The sequence below is a fragment of the Heptranchias perlo genome, chromosome 41, assembly GCF_035084215.1.
Source record: "Heptranchias perlo isolate sHepPer1 chromosome 41, sHepPer1.hap1, whole genome shotgun sequence".
NCBI lineage: Eukaryota > Metazoa > Chordata > Chondrichthyes > Hexanchiformes > Hexanchidae > Heptranchias > Heptranchias perlo.
This window is the reverse complement of record NC_090365.1, coordinates 3,199,140-3,218,342: the sequence shown is the minus strand read 5'-3', so window position 1 is coordinate 3,218,342 and position 19,203 is coordinate 3,199,140. Positions and strand designations below refer to the sequence as shown.

At 49.0% G+C, this 19,203-nt stretch overlaps 1 protein-coding gene across 1 annotated transcript in view; it reads right to left on the bottom strand.

Annotated features, from left to right (window-relative positions):
* Window positions 1-4,435: 4,435 nt before the first annotated feature.
* LOC137305941 (transcription factor RelB-like) overlaps window positions 4,436-19,203 on the bottom strand; it is a 29,239-nt gene continuing 14,471 nt past the window's right edge. Inside the window, exons 6-12 of the mRNA XM_067974900.1 lie at window positions 18,134-18,259; window positions 17,016-17,120; window positions 16,066-16,281; window positions 13,782-13,847; window positions 12,548-12,607; window positions 10,349-10,402; window positions 4,436-7,867 (exon numbers count right to left, since the gene is read on the bottom strand). Coding sequence (XP_067831001.1) covers window positions 7,395-7,867; window positions 10,349-10,402; window positions 12,548-12,607; window positions 13,782-13,847; window positions 16,066-16,281; window positions 17,016-17,120; window positions 18,134-18,259 — 1,100 coding nt within the window. The 3' untranslated portion in view covers window positions 4,436-7,394. The remainder of the gene's footprint in view (window positions 7,868-10,348; window positions 10,403-12,547; window positions 12,608-13,781; window positions 13,848-16,065; window positions 16,282-17,015; window positions 17,121-18,133; window positions 18,260-19,203) is intronic.

Sequence of the window (19,203 nt, the reverse complement as noted above, 5' to 3'; positions counted from 1 at the left end):
AGGAGAATCTGTGACACTAACAGCCCACGTTGCGCCAGACATGGTGCTGTTTCATTTTGTGGGTTTTGTTTTCAAACTCTAGCTGTTAAAACCACAGGAGGATATTTCCTCTCTCACTTTTTCCGTTGTCTGTGGTCAGCCCTGACTCAAGCAGGGCTGCTGCTGGAAGAAGTTCATCACCTTTACTCCCTACACCCCTTCTCCCCACCCCCCAGACTTCACCCAGCAGTTAACCCTTTCCCATCCCTTCCATAATAAAAGAAAGAACCTGCATTTATATAGCGCCTTTCACAACCTCAGGACATCCCAAAGCGCTCCACAGCCAATGAAGTACTTTTGAAGTGTAGTCACTGTTGTAGGAAACGCGGTAGTCAATTTACGCACAGCAAGATCCCACAAACAGCAATGTGATAACGACCAGATACTCTGTTTAATTGACGGTGGTTGAAGGATAAATATTGGCCAGAACTCCCCTGCTCTTCTTCAAAATATGATGTGGAGATGCCGGTGATGGACTGGGGTTGACAATTGTAAACAATTTTACAACACCAAGTTATAGTCCAGCAATTTTATTTGAAATTCACAAGCTTTCGGAGGCTTCCTCCTTCCCTGAGGAAGGAGGAAGCCTCCGGAAGCTTGTGAATTTCAAATAAAATTGCTGGACTATAACTTCCTCAAAATAGTCACCGATCTTTTACATCCACCTGAGAAGGCAGACAGGGCCTCAGGTTGACATCTCATTCGAAAGACGGCACCTTTGGCAGTGCAGCACTCCCTCAGTACTGCACTGGGAGCGTCAGGCTAGGTTTTGTGCTCAAGTCCCTGGAGTGGGACTTGAACCCACAAACCTTCTGACTCAGTGGTGAGAGTGCTACCCACTGAGTCACAGCTGACCACCCAGTGTTTATTGAGCCTTGACACTGTAGCATCAATCATGCATGCTTTGCTTAAAAAAAAAACTGAAGTTGCGATCAGCTCCCCCGATGACTGGGTACGTGCCCGCTATGTGTCACTGAGCTCTGTAGACCGGGAAGACGATCGGTCACTGGCCTGTTCTCAGTTACTTGATCTAAGTTGGGACGGGAGCCGACTCGCTGTACTTGTTTTCAGTCCCCACTGTGGGTTAGGAAGGAGGGGAATTCAGCCACGGTTCCCACTGCTGACCGCTAGCCAGCGACTCCCGCTGAAAAGGTCACGTGTATGGACGGATGGCGAGGACCGCGCCAGGCTTGGCTGTAACGGCTCACACCGTCGAATAATCCTGGCTAATATTTATCCCTCAACCAACATCACTGAAAAGATGATCCAGCCATTATCACAGCGCTGTTTGTGGGAGCTTGCTGTGCACAAATTGGCTGCTGCGTTTCCTACATTATAACAATCACTACATTTCAAAAATACTTTATTGGCTGTAAAGCGCTTTGGGACGTCCTGAGGTTGTGAAAGGCACAATATGAATACATGTTCTTCCTTTCATAGAATGATACAGCACAGAAGGAGGCCATTCGGCCCATCGTACCTGTGCCGGCTCTTTGGTAGAACTATCCAATTAGTCCCACTCCGCTTTCTTTCGGAAGTCCTGATATCTATATATATATATATATATAAAGTTCGTGATCTGTGGACGCTCTTTCTCAGTCTGTGCGTTTTATTGCTCAAACTCCTGGTATTATTTATCAGCTATGTGTTGCTCAGGGGGACAAGTTAAAAATAATCCACCACAGCACCTTGCAGGAAATGACGCAAGATCCGGGCGCATGTTTTGAGGTGCAAGCTCAGCTTGGAACAGACGCCTTGTTGCCACGACAACAATTTATTTGCCTGGAGCGTTGGCACAAAGCAGTCACTTTTTAAAAATAATCTGTGCTCATTAAGGTGAGGTTCATCGGTGTTGTGAAATGGAGCACTTTCCCACATCAGCATTTCAAAAACTCCCAGCACTGGTACTAAAATGGTTAAATGCACAGTAAGGCTCCATCTACATTGCTCCAACAGTGTGATTTATTAAAGAGTATGTATTCAGATAGTGGTGTGTTATATAATCCCTAACGTAACATAGCAGAGTCCCAGTCCTATGTATAATCCCTAACGTAATACAGCTCTGACCTGTATATAATCTCATGTAACAGCACTGTCCAGTCCTCTATATAATCTCATGTAACAGCACTGTCCAGTCCTCTATATAATCTCATGTAACAGTACTGTCCAGTCTTGTATATAATCCCTAATGTAACAGCACTGTCCTGTATATATTCCCTAATGTAACAGTACTGTCCAGTCCTCTATATAATCTCATGTAATAGCACTGTCCTGTCCACTATATAATCTCATGTAACAGTACTGTCCAGTCCTGTATATAATCCCTAATGTAATAGCACTGTCCAGTCCTGTTTATATTCCCTAATGTAACAGTACTGTCCAGTCCTCTATATAATCTCATGTAACTGCACTGTCCTGTCATAACCTCTAACGTATAGCTATTTCTGCAATCTTGTTTTGCTAGCGGCTGTGTTCTGTGACAGACGTCATGGTGGGCGATGGGTTACAAATTGATGCACTGTTGCCTTTGTAGCTGTGAGATTGCTGCTGATGGGGCAAATGATTGGATTACTACACACAGTGCAAAGGGAAGGTGATTATATCTTCAGGGTGTGACATGAATCTGATCTGGAGATTACATGCACTCCCATCAGTTTGACATTGCACAAAATAAGGCCTTAAAATTAGCAGCTTTAAAGAGGTTTGAGCTGATGTAACCTGATCAACGTTTGTGACTTTGCTTCGGTACTGTGTGCAACTGGCCACAGGGCAGCCCGGAGCTCCGTCAGGCGGTCGGCCCGCGGCAGCCCGGAGCTCCGTCAGGCGGTCGGCCCGCGGCAGCCCGGAGCTCCGTCAGGCGGTCGGCCCGCGGCAGCCCGGAGCTCCGTCAGGCGGTCGGCCCGCGGCAGCCCGGAGCTCCGTCAGGCGGTCGGCCCGCGGCAGCCCGGAGCTCCGTCAGGCGGTCGGCCCGCGGCAGCCCGGAGCTCCGTCAGGCGGTCGGCCCGCGGCAGCCCGGAGCTCCGTCAGGCGGTCGGCCCGCGGCAGCCCGGAGCTCCGTCAGGCGGTCGGCCCGCGGCAGCCCGGAGCTCCGTCAGGCGGTCGGCCCGCGGCAGCCCGGAGCTCCGTCAGGCGGTCGGCCCGCGGCAGCCCGGAGCTCCGTCAGGCGGTCGGCCCGCGGCAGCCCGGAGCTCCGTCAGGCGGTCGGCCCGCGGCAGCCCGGAGCTCCGTCAGGCGGTCGGCCCGCGGCAGCCCGGAGCTCCGTCAGGCGGTCGGCCCGCGGCAGCCCGGAGCTCCGTCAGGCGGTCGGCCCGCGGCAGCCCGGAGCTCCGTCAGGCGGTCGGCCCGCGGCAGCCCGGAGCTCCGTCAGGCGGTCGGCCCGCGGCAGCCCGGAGCTCCGTCAGGCGGTCGGCCCGCGGCAGCCCGGAGCTCCGTCAGGCGGTCGGCCCGCGGCAGCCCGGAGCTCCGTCAGGCGGTCGGCCCGCGGCAGCCCGGAGCTCCGTCAGGCGGTCGGCCCGCGGCAGCCCGGAGCTCCGTCGGTCGGCCCGCGGCAGCCCGGAGCTCCGTCGGTCGGCCCGCGGCAGCCCGGAGCTCCGTCGGTCGGCCCGCGGCAGCCCGGAGCTCCGTCCGTCGGTCGGCCCGCGGCAGCCCGGAGCTCCGTCAGTCGGTCGGCCCGCGGCAGCCCGGAGCTCCGTCAGTCGGTCGGCCCGCGGCAGCCCGGAGCTCCGTCAGTCGGTCGGCCCGCGGCAGCCCGGAGCTCCGTCAGTCGGTCGGCCCGCGGCAGCCCGGAGCTCCGTCAGTCGGTCGGCCCGCGGCAGCCCGGAGCTCCGTCAGGCGGTCGGCCCGCGGCAGCTCGGAGCTCCGTCAGGCGGTCGGCCCGCGGCAGCTCGGAGCTCCGTCAGGCGGTCGGCCCGCGGCAGCTCGGAGCTCCGTCAGGCGGTCGGCCCGCGGCAGCTCGGAGCTCCGTCAGGCGGCCAGGCTTGATCCTATCCAGTGATGTATTATTTCTTTTCCAACTAGTTTTATTTTTTTTTCTCCCGTTTTCTTTCTACCTCTCTTCGAAGTCGCTGAGCGTGCCGTCCCATCGAGCACTAGTACAACAACTTGCATTTTAGCGCCTTTAACGTAGTAAAACGCCACAGGGCGCTTCACAGGAGCGTAAATCAGACAAAAATGGATACTGAGCCACATAATGAAGACAATTCCCAACCCAAGGTGAGCTGTCCTCCAGCATGCAGACCCATGCTTGGCTTGTGTTCACTGGCTAAGATCATGAATTATCAGTGTACAGGACAACGTGGAATTCAGTTACACAGCCCCTCCTCCATCCCACTCTTCCTCCCCGTCCCACACTGTATACATATTGTGATGGGATATGAAAGATTGAAACACCCTCAGGAACAGTTTTATTCATTTATTTTTTATGTTCACATTCTTTTTCCAAGCAGCCATGATGGAAATTAACTGACAACTGTTTGAGGACTGACATTACAGATCAGAAGCCACAGTCTGTAGTTAAGTTAATTATTTACAATACATACATTATATACAAAGAATTTATCTTCATAACCCAAGGTTCACTGCAGCATCTGCCCTAACTTGTAATTTACAACGACCTCAAAACTGTCGAACTCCTCACTTCCCTCCCTCCTGCAGGCTTTTCAAACTGAAGCTCAGGCTCCCATCATTAGTTCAGCTGGATACAGTAGTGAGCAGCTGAGCCGTATAGACCAGGAAAGTCCCAGGCTTGATTTGTGGCCTTTGCTGTGTTAGCTGATGTCGCTGGTGGGGAGGGACTACGGTTGGGTTCAGGCCCTCTGGTTTAAAGGAGGGGACATTTAGCCCGAGTTGCCATTATGCAGTGACCACCCCGCCCCCGCTGAAGCGACACGCGGACCAAGCAACAGGACTGGGCTCACATGAAGAATGGCCACCTGGGTAATTACATAGAATTAACAGCACAGAAACAGGCCATTCGGCCCAACTGCTCTGTGCTGGTGTTTATGCTCCACACGAGCGTCTTCCCTCCCTACATCATCTCACCCTATCAGCATATCCTTCTGTTCCTTTCCACCCTCATGTACTTATCGAGCTTCCCCTTAAATGTATCTACACTATTCACCGCAACTACTCCGTGTGATAGCGAGTTCCACATTCTCACAACTCTGGGTAAAGAAGTTTCTCCTTGTTCCCTATTGGATTTATTGGTGACTATCTTATATTTATGGCCCCTAGCTTGGGACTCCTCCACAAATGGAAACATCTTCTCTACGTCTACCCTATCAAACTCTTATTAGGTCACCCCAAGCGCCAAAACTTTCATCATTACTTTCTGATTTACCTCTTATTCGCTCCTACCCTTTACAACCTTAGTGGTGCCTTGCTCTGCGGGCGTTAGCTTTTTATTCCAATCATACAAGGTTGGGGACAGGACAGATTCAGGAACAGACATTTCTATTACAACTTCCTACAGTAGTAAATAATTAATTGGGAATCTAATGTGCGTTTCTGACTCAAAAGATCATGCTACACGGCCCCTGCCTCATCCAACCTGGACTACACACAGCCCCAGCATCTGTCAAGACACCCATGGACTGTTCACGGGAAAGATACAGATGAAGGTGGCAATCGTAGCTCATTCAGAAGGAACCTGCAGTGCGTCAAGTCACAGCATCCAACTCCTTAAAGTGGTGTCAGGGTTTTGCCTCAATGACTTTCACCCTACCTGCAAGTCCATTCCGAATATTGAACACTCTTTGTTCGAAGAACTTCAGTCATAAAATTGTCTAGTCATGTTTCCAAACCTATGTCCCCTTATCCTATTGTCACAACTTAGTTTGTAGTGTTCCAGATTTTACTCTTTCCATACTGTTTACTGTCTTTACATAACTCAAAGTCACTTCATCTCCTTTTAAGTTTATAAACCTTCTCCGAGCTGGTCTTCTGACCAGGGAGACACCATGCTGTTCTCCTCCCTGTGCCAATGAGAATCTCTCACCTGGGTCCTTGCCAGGCGAAGAGTTCTACTAAAAGCCTCTTCCTGTTTGTTATCAATCACACCGTCCTACGTGGACAAGATAAACTAGTTTCACTTGGATCCAATTAGAGGATCTGCTCTCCCAAGTCAATCAAACAAACCCCCCCCCCTCAAAGTTTGTGAGTTGGGTTTAGTTTCCAAAGCCAGATCCCAGTCCCCAGATTGGCTGGTTTTAGGATTTGCCAATCAAAAGTGATTCACAAGCACAACTCGAGGACGACAAAATGGACCTCCCCCCGCCTCAAATCCACAACTTTCCATCCAAACACAGGACTCTGCCGCCTCTCTTACCCAGGCAGGCCAATGACTCCCCAGCTGCAACGGAGCAAATACCCAAAGGATTATAGCGCTCACACCTGTCTCTTAGCAACCCGCTATTAAGCAAATAAAAACTAGTACGTATAAACCGGGACAACATTCTCAACAATACAATCGGAGTGAAAATTACAACTTTTAAAACAGAGAAACAAATTCTTTAAAAAAAAGTTTTTAAAAACACATTTCACAAATACCCAATGCTTTCAGTTTTCTGAACTCCTATTATGTTATAAAAACATTAGATATTAAATTTTTTAAAAATTTAAAATGAGAAGAGAGCTCCCAAGCACTGATCTGATCCAGGGTGTAAATCTCCAGCGTTACTGATAAGTGGGACGGCAAACCTCGTGGGCTCCTTAACCTTCAGGAGGTCGACAATCCAACACCCTTTAACTGGCTTACAATTTCCGGGTATTCTCTGCCCTTTAGTCGGAGAATCTCAGTACAACATTCAGAAAGGCACGTACTATATGCCAACCTCGCTCCCAAAATCCGGAAAACAGTACTACACAGCCTGTGAGCGACTTCCTTGCCTCTCCATCCCAGCTAGTACAGCGAACAAGCGAGCAGTCTCTACCCATCATGGATACCCCCCACCTCTAACCTACAGGTTGCGACGAGGCAGATGTACGGGGAACACACCGATTGAAGTTACCCTTGAATGAGTTTCCTCCCTCATTTGGCAGTTTTCTAGTTTAGTTATGAATCTGCTGGGGAGGGGAGACTTTGGTGGGGTGGGGGTTTAAAGCGGAGTTGGAGGGGTTATTGGATAAAGCAGAATTTAAAACTCCCAAGTTACACGCATCTGCGCGGAATCAGTCCCAGGGTTCTACTGATGGAACGGGGTCAACATCCCGATGCCAATCGATGAGGCTCAACAGTGGTCAGGCTCAGGAGCAGGTTAACGGGTGGTACCGGCGGAGGCAGGGAGTCAATGCACCATCACGTCAAGACTGGGGAAAAGAGGCTTGCACCCCGGGCCCTCAATCCGTGCATTGCCCTTTCAGCCCTCTGTCCCCTCCTGGTCATTCGGCATAGCAATACTGCGGCCCAAAACGCTGGACAGCTTCCCACCGCCGTTCCAGAACTCCAAGCCCTGCGTGCAGTCACTTATGGCCAAGTTGTGGTCGTCGGGCGGGGACAAGGACAGGTCATTCACCGTCGCCAGGATGTTGTAATTTCCATCGAAGGAGGAAACAAAGGCCTCGGCCTCCCTACAGTTCTGCAGCTCCTCTGGTTGGCTGCAGAATTTGTAACCGATAGGGTCTGGTGGCTCGTCCTTCATGTAGCATGTGTTGTACAGTTCATCCTGGATCTCTCCTAGGGCAACGTCAGAACAGGCGGCAGCAGCAGCATCGTATCCCTGGTTGTTGTACTTCCAGTTCTGGGTCGGTTGGTTAAATAGATAGCATTCAGCCTCTTCCTCTGCAGCAAAATTCTGAGCAGCACCCTCAACATTAGCCAGAAATTGGAATTCTGAAGCATAGAAATCAGTTAAAATCAGTGAAAGCTCTTCAGTAAAATCTTCATTGAAATCAGAAAATTCTGTGTCCTTTTATATATTAAAAACAAAAAAGAGCACTAAAATCTGGAGCATCCAGGTACCAGGGAATGAGAGACTTTAGTAATGTTGAGAGACTGGAGAAGCTGGGGATGTTCTCCTTCGAGCAGAGAAGGTTACGGGCAGATTTAATTAGGAGGTGTACAAAATGATGAGGGGTTTTGTTGGAGTACATAAGGAGAAACCGTTTACACTGGCAGGAGGGTCGGTAACCAGAGGACACAGATTTAAGATAATTGGCAAAAGAATCAGAGGGGAGATGAGAATTATTTTTGTTATGATCAGGAATGCACTGCCTGAAAGGGCGGTGGAAGCAGACTCAGTCGTAACTTTCAAAAAGGAATTGGATAAATACTTGAAGGGCTATAGGGAAAGAGCGGGGGAGGTTGGACTAATTGGATCGCTCTTTCAAAGAACCGGCACAGACACGATGGGCCGAATGGCCTCCTTCTGTGCTCTATGATTTATCCACTTAAATCAACATTCTTAATTCCTACTTTTAAGTTCAGATTTTTTTTAAAAATGTTTTAAATAACATTTTCTTCTAAGTTCCAATAAAGTGCCCAGTGGTGTCCCTGAGATATAAAGACCAGAAGGGTCCATAGTTCAATTCCCAGGCGTGTGCCCAGATAGCTGATCCCAGCCAGGGTGGCAGTAAGGGTGTGTTAGAATTAGCCCTTAGACTGCGCAGAGGGGGAAAAACAAAATCAGCTCAGGTTTCTGCTGACCAGTGACCCCTTCAGCAAAGGAGGAGGCAGTAACAACAATTTGCATTTATATACCGCCTTTAACGTAGTAAAAGATCTCAAGGCGCTTCACAGCAGCGATTTAAAAAAAAAATTTGTTCATGGGATGTGGGCGTCGCTGGCGAGACCGGCATTTATTGCCCATCCCTAATTGCCCCTTGAGAAGGTGGTGGTGAGCCGCCTTCTTGAACCGCTGCAGTCCGTGTGGTGACGGTTCTCCCACAGTGCTGTTAGGAAGGGAGTTCCAGGATTTTGACCCAGCGACGATGAAGGAACGGCCAATATATTTCCAAGTCGGGATGGCGTGTGACTTGGAGGGGAACGTGCAGGTGGTGTTGTTCCCATGTGCCTGCTGCCCTTGTCCTTCTAGGTGGTAGAGGTCGTGGGTTTGGGAGGTGCTGCTGAAGAAGCCTTGGCGAGTTGCTGCAGTGCATCCTGTGGATGGTGCTCACTGCAGCCACAGTGCGCCGGTGGTGAAGGGAGTGAATGTTTAGGGTGGTGGATGGGGTGCCAATCAAGCAGGCTGCTTTGTCCTGGATGGTGTCGAGCTTCTTGAGTGTTGTTGGAGCTGCACTCATCCAGGCAAGTGGAGAGTATTCCATCACACTCCTGACTTGTGTCTTGTAGATGGTGGAAAGGCTTTGGGGAGTCAGGAGGTGAGTCACTCGCCACAGAATACCCAGCCTCTGACCTGCTCTTGTAACCACAGTATTTATATGGCTGGTCCAGTTAAATTTCTGGTCAATGGTGACCCCCAGGATGTTGATGGTGGGGGATTCGGCGATGGTAATGCCATTGAATGTCAAGGGGAGGTGGTCAGACTCTCTCTTGTTGGAGATGGTCATTGCCTGGCGCTTATCTGGCGCGAATTTTATTTGCCACTTATGAGCCCAAGCCTGGATGTTGTCCAGGTCTTGCTGCATGCGGGCTCGGACTGCTTCATTATTTGAGGGGTTGCGAATGGAACTGAACACTGTGCAATCATCAGCGAACATCCCCATTTCTGACCTTATGATGGAGGGAAGGTCATTGATGACGCAGCTGAAGATGTTTGGGCCAGAACACAAAATTTGACACTGAGCCAGAAGGAGATATTAGGACAGGTGACTAAAAGCTTGGTCAAAGAGGTTTTAAGGAACATCTTAAAAAGGAGAGAGAGAGGTGGAGAGGTTTAGGGAGGGAATTTCAGAGCTTAGGGCCTAGGCAGCCAATGGTGGAGTGATCAAAATTAGGGATGCGCAAGAGGCCAGAATTGGGGGAGCGCAGAGATCTCGGAGGGTTGTAGGGCTGGAGGAGGTTACAGAGATAGGGAGGGGGGCGAGGCCATGAAGGGATTTGAAAACAAGGATGGGAATTTGAAAATCGAGGCGTTCCCAGACCGTGAGCCAATGTCGGTCAGCGAGCACAGAGGGTGATGGATGAACAGGACTTGGTGTGAGTTCACTTTTACATCAAAGTGGAGTTCCTTCTGGTTCAGAAGGTCCCCCCCACTTTCAGTTCAGTTCACTTCACTTCACTTCACTGAAATCAAGCCTATAGTGGTTATCATCGTCACATCTGCTATCTGGAGATTGCAGCTCATAAATCGAGGATATGCCTTCATCTCCAGTGCCCGTTTAATTTATTCCTTTAAGCACAAATTAAAATTACCTTGATTCCCAATCGTCTGCCGGTCCACTGTGTCCCGTGAAGTGAAACTGGAACCTGTCAATGAAACAGGAATGAAATCTGGTCAGAAAATAGGTTTTATTAAAGTGGAATGAAAATTGACACCACTGTGTCAGCCAGTGAGTTGGAGGCAGGGGCAGGACTTGTGGTTTTAATATACAAGAGCCCCAAAACTACAGCAACGTCTCCCGATTACAGCAGGATTATTTTTTCCAGCAAAATGCAGTGAGTGCAGGATAGTTACATAATACAAATCCAGTCACTTACAGCAGGGTGGTCTCCAGGTGTGATTGACAGGGGAATCACCCTATCAACTCAATTCCAGCCGGGACTTGTAGGGTCACTATATGCGGCCTCATTAAAGAGCAGGTCATTTGTCAACCCTCCTTTTCCTGGAGATCAGAATGCCTCTTTCCCCACCCATCCCAGCTTGGGAAAGTGCACAAATGTAAGGAATCTTACAACACCAGGTTATAGTCCAACAGTTTTATTTGAAAATCACTTTTGGACTATAACCTGGTGTTGTAAGATTCCTTACATTTGTCCACCCCAGTCCATCACCGGCATCTCCACATCATGGGAAAGTACACGAGGATGTCAAGGTGGGCAGATTTTTTCAGAGGTGTCCCCTAGTTGAATATCCTGTTCAGTTTTGGGCACCAAACCTCAGGGAGGATACACCGGCCTTGGAGGGGTTACAGCGCAGATTCACCAGAATGACACCAAGGCTTGAAGGGTTAAACTACGAGGACAGGTTGCATAAACTTGGCATGTTTTCCCTCGAGTTTAGAAGGTCGATGGGTAATCTGATCAAGATCTTTCAAATGACGAAGGAATCTGACAGTTTCTCTCCAGGAATCCAGATAAAGAGGGCACAACCTTAAAATTAGAGCTAGGCCGTTTAGAAGTGAAAGGAGGAAGCACTTTTTCCACACAAAGGGTGGTGGAAATCTGGAACTCACCTCCTCAAAGTTTGTGGATGCTAGGGGGGGTGGGCAATTGAAATTTTCAACACTGAGATCGACAGATTTTTGTTAAGCAAGGGGTATCAAGGGATATGGAGCAAAGGTGAGTAAATGGAGTTGAGATACAGATCAGCAATGATCTCATTGAATGGCCTGATTCTGTTCCCATCTTCCAATGTCAATAACTTGCTGTCTAGGCTCCCGGACATTCTAGCAAGGAGTCAGCACCTCCAGCAAAGGAAAGTGGGGGGGGGGGGGGGGGGGAAAGAGGAATACACTTTCACATCAAAATGGAGTCCCTTCTGGACTACCACGTTCTCCTCCTCCACCAAATTCCTCCCCCCCTTTCAATTCACCGCATGGAAATCAAGCTTTATAGCCGTCATCATAGTCACATCTGCGATCTGGAGATTGTGCCTGGTAAATAGAGGATACGCCTGCAAATGTCAACTGTCCTTCCATTACCAGGGCCCATTCGGCCCATCGTTGCTGTGCCTGCTCTTTGAAAGACCTCCCCAATTGGTCCCACTCCCCTGCTCTTTCCCCATAAGCCCTACAAAATATTTCCCCTTCTAGTATTTTATCCAATTCCCTTTTGAAAGTTATTATTGAATCTGCTTCCACCGCCCTTTCAGGCAGTGCATTCCAGATCAGAGCAACTCGCTGCGTAAAAAAATTCTTCTCATTTCTGCGAGCTGTGTCCTTTCACCAGTTCGTCTTAGAGAGGGTCCAGAGAAGATTTACTATCATGGTACCAGGGATGAGGGACTTCAGTTATGCAAAGAGACTGGAGAAGCTGGGGGTTGTTCTCCTTAGAGCAGAGAAGGTTAAGGGGAGATTTAATAGAGGTGTGTAAATAAGGAGAAACTGTTTCTATTGGCAGAAGGGTCGGTAACCAGAGGACGCAGAATTAAGTTAATTGGCAAAAGAACCAGAGGCGAGAGGAGGAGAATAATTTTTTTTTACAAAAGTGAGCTGTTACGATCTGGAATGCGCTGCCTGAAAGGGCGGTGGAAGCAGATTCATTAGTAACTTTCAAAAGGGAATTGGATAAATACTTGAAGGGGAGAAAATTACAGGGCTACGGGGAAAGAGCAGGGAGTGGGACTAATTGGATAGCTCTTTCAAAAGAGCCGGCACAGGCATGATGGGCCGAACGGCCTCCTTCTGTGCTGTATGATTCTATGAATATTAAGCACCATTCATTCAAAATTACCTCGATTCTCAATCTTCTGCATCAGTTGCACTACTGAGTCTGGCAAAGTAAAATTGGAATCTGTAAATGAAACATTGGTCAGGAAAAAATGTTATTAAAAGGCAGGTCATTTGTTAAAGCCGTGGCTCAGTAGTAGCTCTCTCGCCCTGGAATAGCCTTCGAGTTAGGTTAAGGATTCCAGCCCCACTCCAGGATTTCATGCCTAAACTAGGTGGCACTCCCAGTGCAGCTCTGAGGGAGCGCTGCATTGTTGGGAGATGCCATCCTTTGAAAGATGGACGTTAAACCAATAATTTAACCCGGCTGCTCTCTCGGATGATAAAGATCCTGGGATACCTTTCAAAGAAGAGGAGCCGGGAGTTCTCCTGATGTTCTGGCCAAGCCGACTCAACACTAAGAACAGTTCGTTCGCCTGAGCTTGCTGTGTGCACAATAACCACTGTTCGCCTTCATACAAATAATTACTGCACTTCAAAATAATTGAAGTACTTTGACACGATAAGGAATTATTTAAAAGCAAATGAATTTTATTAATCCTTGTTTCTAATAGTTCCCATTCTAAATCCCAAATGAAATGAAACGAGCGCAAGTGTGGGACAAGACCAGAGACACGGAGTGAACAAGTCTGCAAAGTTGTTGGTTGTTTTTGATCTATCAAACTTCCCCTCCTGGCCTGGGAGTTTTTATTTTATCCACCCTGATATTAAGTTTTAAAAGTCTAATCCATCTGAATAAGTTCCCAGGGAAATTACAAAGATGAAGCATGAATGAAAAGCACTGATTAACATCCTAGTCCTGGTTCAGGCAGCCTCAACCCCGCTCTACGTACTAACATGCGCCCTGCACTCCTCTGATTTGCATCCATGTGCCCCGCCTCACCCACTCCCCTTTCAGCAGCAGACCCTTCTGCCCCCTTGGCCCGACACTCTGGAATCCCCTCCCTCTGTTTGTCTTGCCACCTCTCTTCCCCTCCTTCAAAATTCTCCTCAAACCCGGTTTCTTTGACGCCTTTAGACACCTCCCCACTGCTTCAGTTTGTTCTTCTTTGCCTCTGTGGAGCATCTTCGCACCTTCTGCTGCACCAAAGGCACAGGATAAATTCAAATCGACAATGCTGCTGATCACATCGTAACGAGTTCCACTGAACCCACCAACTCAGAGACCCCTCCCCCCCCCCTCACCCAAAGCATGCATGTACGATTAAATCTCACCAAACGTCAAATACAGGACTCACCCATGAAGGTGTTGATTGGAGGGAACTTAATTTTCCTCTTCCACTTGCTCCGAATTCCATACACATCTGTCGTGAAACATGGAGACCGTCAGTAATCAGCGGAGGGCAATCACCCTCCGATCACCACAACCCCCATCCCACAAGAGGGGGGGTGCGAGGCAGTTCCAGTCATTCACACCGTCTCCTTCAGTTGGAAGGGTTCAGCTGGATGAACAGCGAGTCGTTACGATCTGGAATGCGCTGCCTGAAAGGGCGGTGGAAGCAGATTCAATAGTAACTTTCAAAAGGGAATTTGATAAATACTTGAAAAGGAAAATATTTGCAGGGCTACAGGGGAAAGAGCCGGGGGGGAGGGGGGGGGGGGCGGTGTGGGGCTAGCCGGATAGCTTTTCCACAGAGCTGGCACAGGCGCAATGGGCCAAATGGCCTCCTGCGCTGAGTAATTCTATGAGACACACTTGGCTCATATGTGGTTAAGGACTGCTCACTCCATCCAAGAGCAGGAGCCAGAGCATGAGCATCACTCGAGGTTTGCATTATAGAGGTCAGGGTCTCCTAGTGCTGTAAGCTCCAGTCTACCCCACTCCAGCACCCTGACCACTGATCCTGTACCAAGAATACTTCAAATGAGGTTGCATTCTCTGATCAGCGGGAGGCCCACAACGCCAGGCTTAACGGACAGATCGGAGACGACCAAAATAATTACGCAAGAGCAAAAAACATTATTTTTCCCCCTCGGGATGTGCGCGACCCCTGGCACGGTTGGCATTTATTGCCCGTCCCTAGCTGCCCTGAGAAGGTGATGGGGGGCTGCCCTCTTAAACCGCTGCAGTCCGTGTAGATGATGATGTTAGGTAAAGAATTCCAGGATAACGACCCAGCGATGGTGGTGTGTTTAAAAAGGAATCGTTTTTTTTTTGCATTTGTTCTTGGGATGTGGGTGTCACAGACAGCTGAGAGACTTTACGACAATCCAGCAGCTTTAACGGTCACTTTCAATGGTGCCAGCCCACAAGTGACCAGATTAATTGAATTCAGTATCCCAATTTGCCATGGTGGAATTGGAACTCATGGCCTTCGGGTTGCAAGTCCAATAGCCACATCACCACAGGACTCATCAAGGCAAGGGAAGTCACTTCCATTTCAGAAAGCCAGTGTCAGCATCGAGCACTCCCAGGACAGGTGCAGCACAGTTTCAATGCAGCACGAAGTTCTCTCTAAACTGCTCCAGCCCCTCAGTTCGATTGTTCCCTTACTGCATCAATTTCCCCCCCCATTTCCCAAACGAGCCATCCTGTGACTCTCTGAATGAGGTCGCCATTTTAGTTCTTAGTTAAGGGCAGGTTAGTGCAGCAGGTCCATGCCCACGGTTCACTGGAGTTCAGACTGCTCCCACACTCCTATCATGTAGGACCCTTATAAGCCAACAGACCGACATTTATGTCATCAGTCCTGGAGGGATTTCCATAGAATTTACAGCACAGGAACTGGCCATTTGCCCCAACTGGCCTGTGCCGGTGTTTATGCTCCACACGAGCCTCTTCATCTCACCCGATCAACATGTCCTTCTATTCCTTTCCCCCTCATGTGTTTATCTAACTTCCCCTTAAATCCATCTATGCTATTCACCTCAACTACTCCTTTTGTTAGCGAGTTCCACATTCTCACCACTTTCTGAATAAGGAAGTTTCCGCTGAATTCCTTATTGGATTTAGTAGTGACCATTTTATATTTATGGCCCCTAGTTTTGGACTCCCCCACAAGTGGAAACATCTCTACCTCTACCCTATCAAACCCTTTCATAATTTTGAAGACCTTTCAGTCTTCCCTTTTCTAAAAAGCCCCAGCTTGTTCAGTCTTAATAGTTCTGATAACCTTGTAAATCTTTTTTGCACCTTCTGCAGTCCCTTTTATATCCTTTTTGTAATATGGAGACCAGAACTGTGCACAGTACTTTTAAGTGTAGCCTAACCAAGGTTCTATTCAAGTTTAACATAACTTCTTTGCTTTTGAGTTCTATCCCTCGATAAAATTAACCCTGGTGCCTTGTTTGCATTGCATTTTTTTTATGGCTTTGTTAGCCTGCAATGCTACTTTTAATGATTTGTGAATCTATACCCCTAGATCCCTTTGCGCCGCTACCCCATTTAGACTCTTATTTCCCCAAGGAGTATGTGACCTCCTTATTCCTGCTACCAAAATGCACCACCTCACCCTTATCTATACTGAAATTCATTTGCCGTTCACATTCTGCACGTGTGTTTTGTCCATTCCGATAGGTTACCGTTTATTTTGGGTAGGTAGCGGAACTCGAAGGAGTCGCTGTATTCCTTGTCGGACGGGCGGTACAGTCGTAGCTGCACCATAACTGGTTCCTGGATGTCGATGTCGCAGTACGGCGGGATTTTGAAGACAATGGCTATCTGCCGGTGAACGTCGGTTTGGGAAAAGACCCCCTTCGCCTCCCAGTTGTCTTTCGAGAAGACGACAGCAATATCCTCTGGAGGAGGGGGGGGGGAAAAAAAAAAAGATTTAAAACGCAATTTCACCTTCTCTCCGTCTATCGTCCGCATTCAATCGCTCCCCCACTCTGATCCATTAAAGTTTTGGAGCACCCAAGTTTAATTCAAAAGTACTTCCCTAGCATCTATTTAAAGGAGTTGATGGTTTCTATCTACTCTATTTCCTCTGGTGGGGGGAGTCCAGATCAAGGGGGGCATAGCCTTAAAATTAGAGCTCGGCCGTTCAGGGATGATGTCAGGAAGCACTTCTTCACACAAAGCGGGAGTGGAAATCTGGAACTCTCTCCCCCCAAAACGCTGTTGAGGCTGGGGGTCAATTGAAAATTTCAAAACTGAGATTGATAAGATTTTTGTTGGGTAAGGGGATTAAGGGTTACAGAACCAAGTCAGGTAAATGGAGTTAAGATACAGATCAGCCATGATTTAACTGAATGGCGGAACAGGCTCGAGGGCCTGAATGGCCCACTCCTGTTCCTATGTAAAATATATCTATAATATATTTAAAGCAGTACATCAGCGCATGCAGATGTGATACTGCTAGAGATACAAACAGCAAAAAGCCAGTGATGATAACACTGCATTCTCCTGAGCTGCAGCCTGAAACTGACAAGCACGTGCAAATCTGCAAAATTCCCAGCCCAGAAAAGCTGACTGACGGCTGTCAACTGTTCCACTAATAGAAACATGAGGAAGTAGAAAAATGCAAAAATACCTTTCTGCACCTTGTCACAGAGGAGAAACAGCTCCTGCCCTCCTGTGCACAGGCCACAGTCTTTGTTCAGACGACAGATTCTCAGCTCCGAAGTGTTCGTTGCCTCTATAAACGAAAGAGCAAGCCATGAGTGCAAATTGGCATTTGACGGACTCCCTTGTTCAGAAACTTTTTAAAAAGCAAAACCCCTGCCACACCCAGCCCTGCAGGAAAGCAGCAATCTCAGGCCAAGTGTCAACCATGGCTCAGTGGGTAGCACTCTCGTCTGAGTCAGGGACTTGAACACAAAATCCAGCCTGACACTCCCAGCGCAGCACTGAGGGAGTGCTGCACTGTCAGAGGTGCCGAATTTCAGATGAGACATTAAACTGAGGCCCCATCTGCCCCCTCGGATCCCATGGTGCTATTTCGAAGAAGAGCAGGGAAGTTTTCCCCAGTGTCCTGGGGCCAATATTTATCCCTCAACCAACATCACTAAAATTGACTATCGGGTCATTATCATTGCTGTTTGTGGGAACTTGCTGTGCGCAAATCGGCTGCCACCTTTCCTATATTACAACATTGACTATTTCAAAATTACTTCACTGGCTGTAAAGCACTTTGGGACGTCCTGAGATTGTGAAAGGCGCTATATAAATGCAAGTTTCTTTCCTTCTTTCTGCTGTTGCTACAGTTGTGGCATTTGAGGAATCCAGACACAGGCTGCATCTCTGTCTATCTTAGAAAGTCTCAGATCCAGAGCTGATGAGCCTTCCCTGCAGAGGATCCACCCCTCCCCTCTTCTCCCTACTCTTACGCTGGGGTACAATTCCACAGGCACCCACAGCCCTTCACTGACCCAGGACCAGTGGAACTGTACCCCAGCCCAAGTCAGCACTTTGAAGGGAAGTACTTTTTCTATGAACATTCTAAAAATTAAAATCAAAACAGGAGAGGCAGGTACAGGGGACGGGACGGGACGGCAGGGTGGGGGATGAAAAGACTGAAAGAGAGAATGGGACGGAGAGATAGATGGGGGGGCAGGGGGATTGGGACAGACAGAGATAGACAGACAGAGACTAGCAATTGAACAACTGGTGTAAAAACACAGATTAATGCCATGAGTTTTTAAAACGTACTTTTATCATATATCGGCTCCGACAGGACGGGACTCAGGGTCACGTGCGGCTCTTGGATAAAGGCCTGGAAGCAGAGTCGAACCACATTCATATCAACATCGTCCGGGCATCGGGCGGAGTCGCCAACTGTGAAGGAAATAAAAACGGTCAGTGCTCAACTCAAACCAAGAATTAGAGCTGCCGCCCAGGGCCATCAACGACGAGCAGTCCTGACAGCACGAGGCAAGATGCAGCATTTACTACCCCCGCCACACACTGATTATATCAGTCAGGGCCTCGGCAGGAGCACGATAAAAAAACATAAGCGAGGTGGTGATGCCTCCCACGGAGGAGGGGAGAGCCTCCGAAGGTGATCTGGCATCACCTCGAATTTAAAATGCTCATCCTCGTGTTCGAAACCCTCCATGGCCTCGCCCCTCGCCCCCCTCCCATTCTCTGTAACCTCCTCCAGCCCTACAACCCCCCCCCCCCCCCCGAGATCTCTGCACTCCCCCAATTTTGGCCTCTTGCACTTCCCCGATTTTCATCGCTCCACCTCCGCCGTGCCTTCAGCTGTCAAGGCCCTAAGCTCTGGAATTCCCTCCCTCAACCTCTCTCTCTCCTCCTTTAAGGTGCTGTTTGAAACCGACCTCTGTGACCAAACTTTTGGTCACCTGCCCTAATATCTCACGTGGCTCGGTGTGAAATTTTGTTTGATGACACTCCAGTGAAGCACCTTGGGGCGTTTTACTGCGTAAAAGGCGCTATATAAATGCAGGTTGTCATTGTCCTTTGCTCTGGTGCTTCTTGGATGCAGGAGCATCAGACACAGCAACGTCACCAACTGCCAATGGTACCATGCAGGCGTTCTTCCCCCACCCCCCCAGTTTCCCCACTCGCTGATCTACCGACCCCAGGCAACATGGTACAGGCCACGCAGCACCATGAGGCAAATCCCCTGTCCAGCGCTCCGCCTTCTCCAGAACTCAGGGTGCACGAGAAGCAGAGAGAGAGTCAGCGGGATGCGTGCAAACATTCAGCAAAACTATTTTTGTTGTCTGTGGGTTCCTTTTACATATAAATCTAACCTA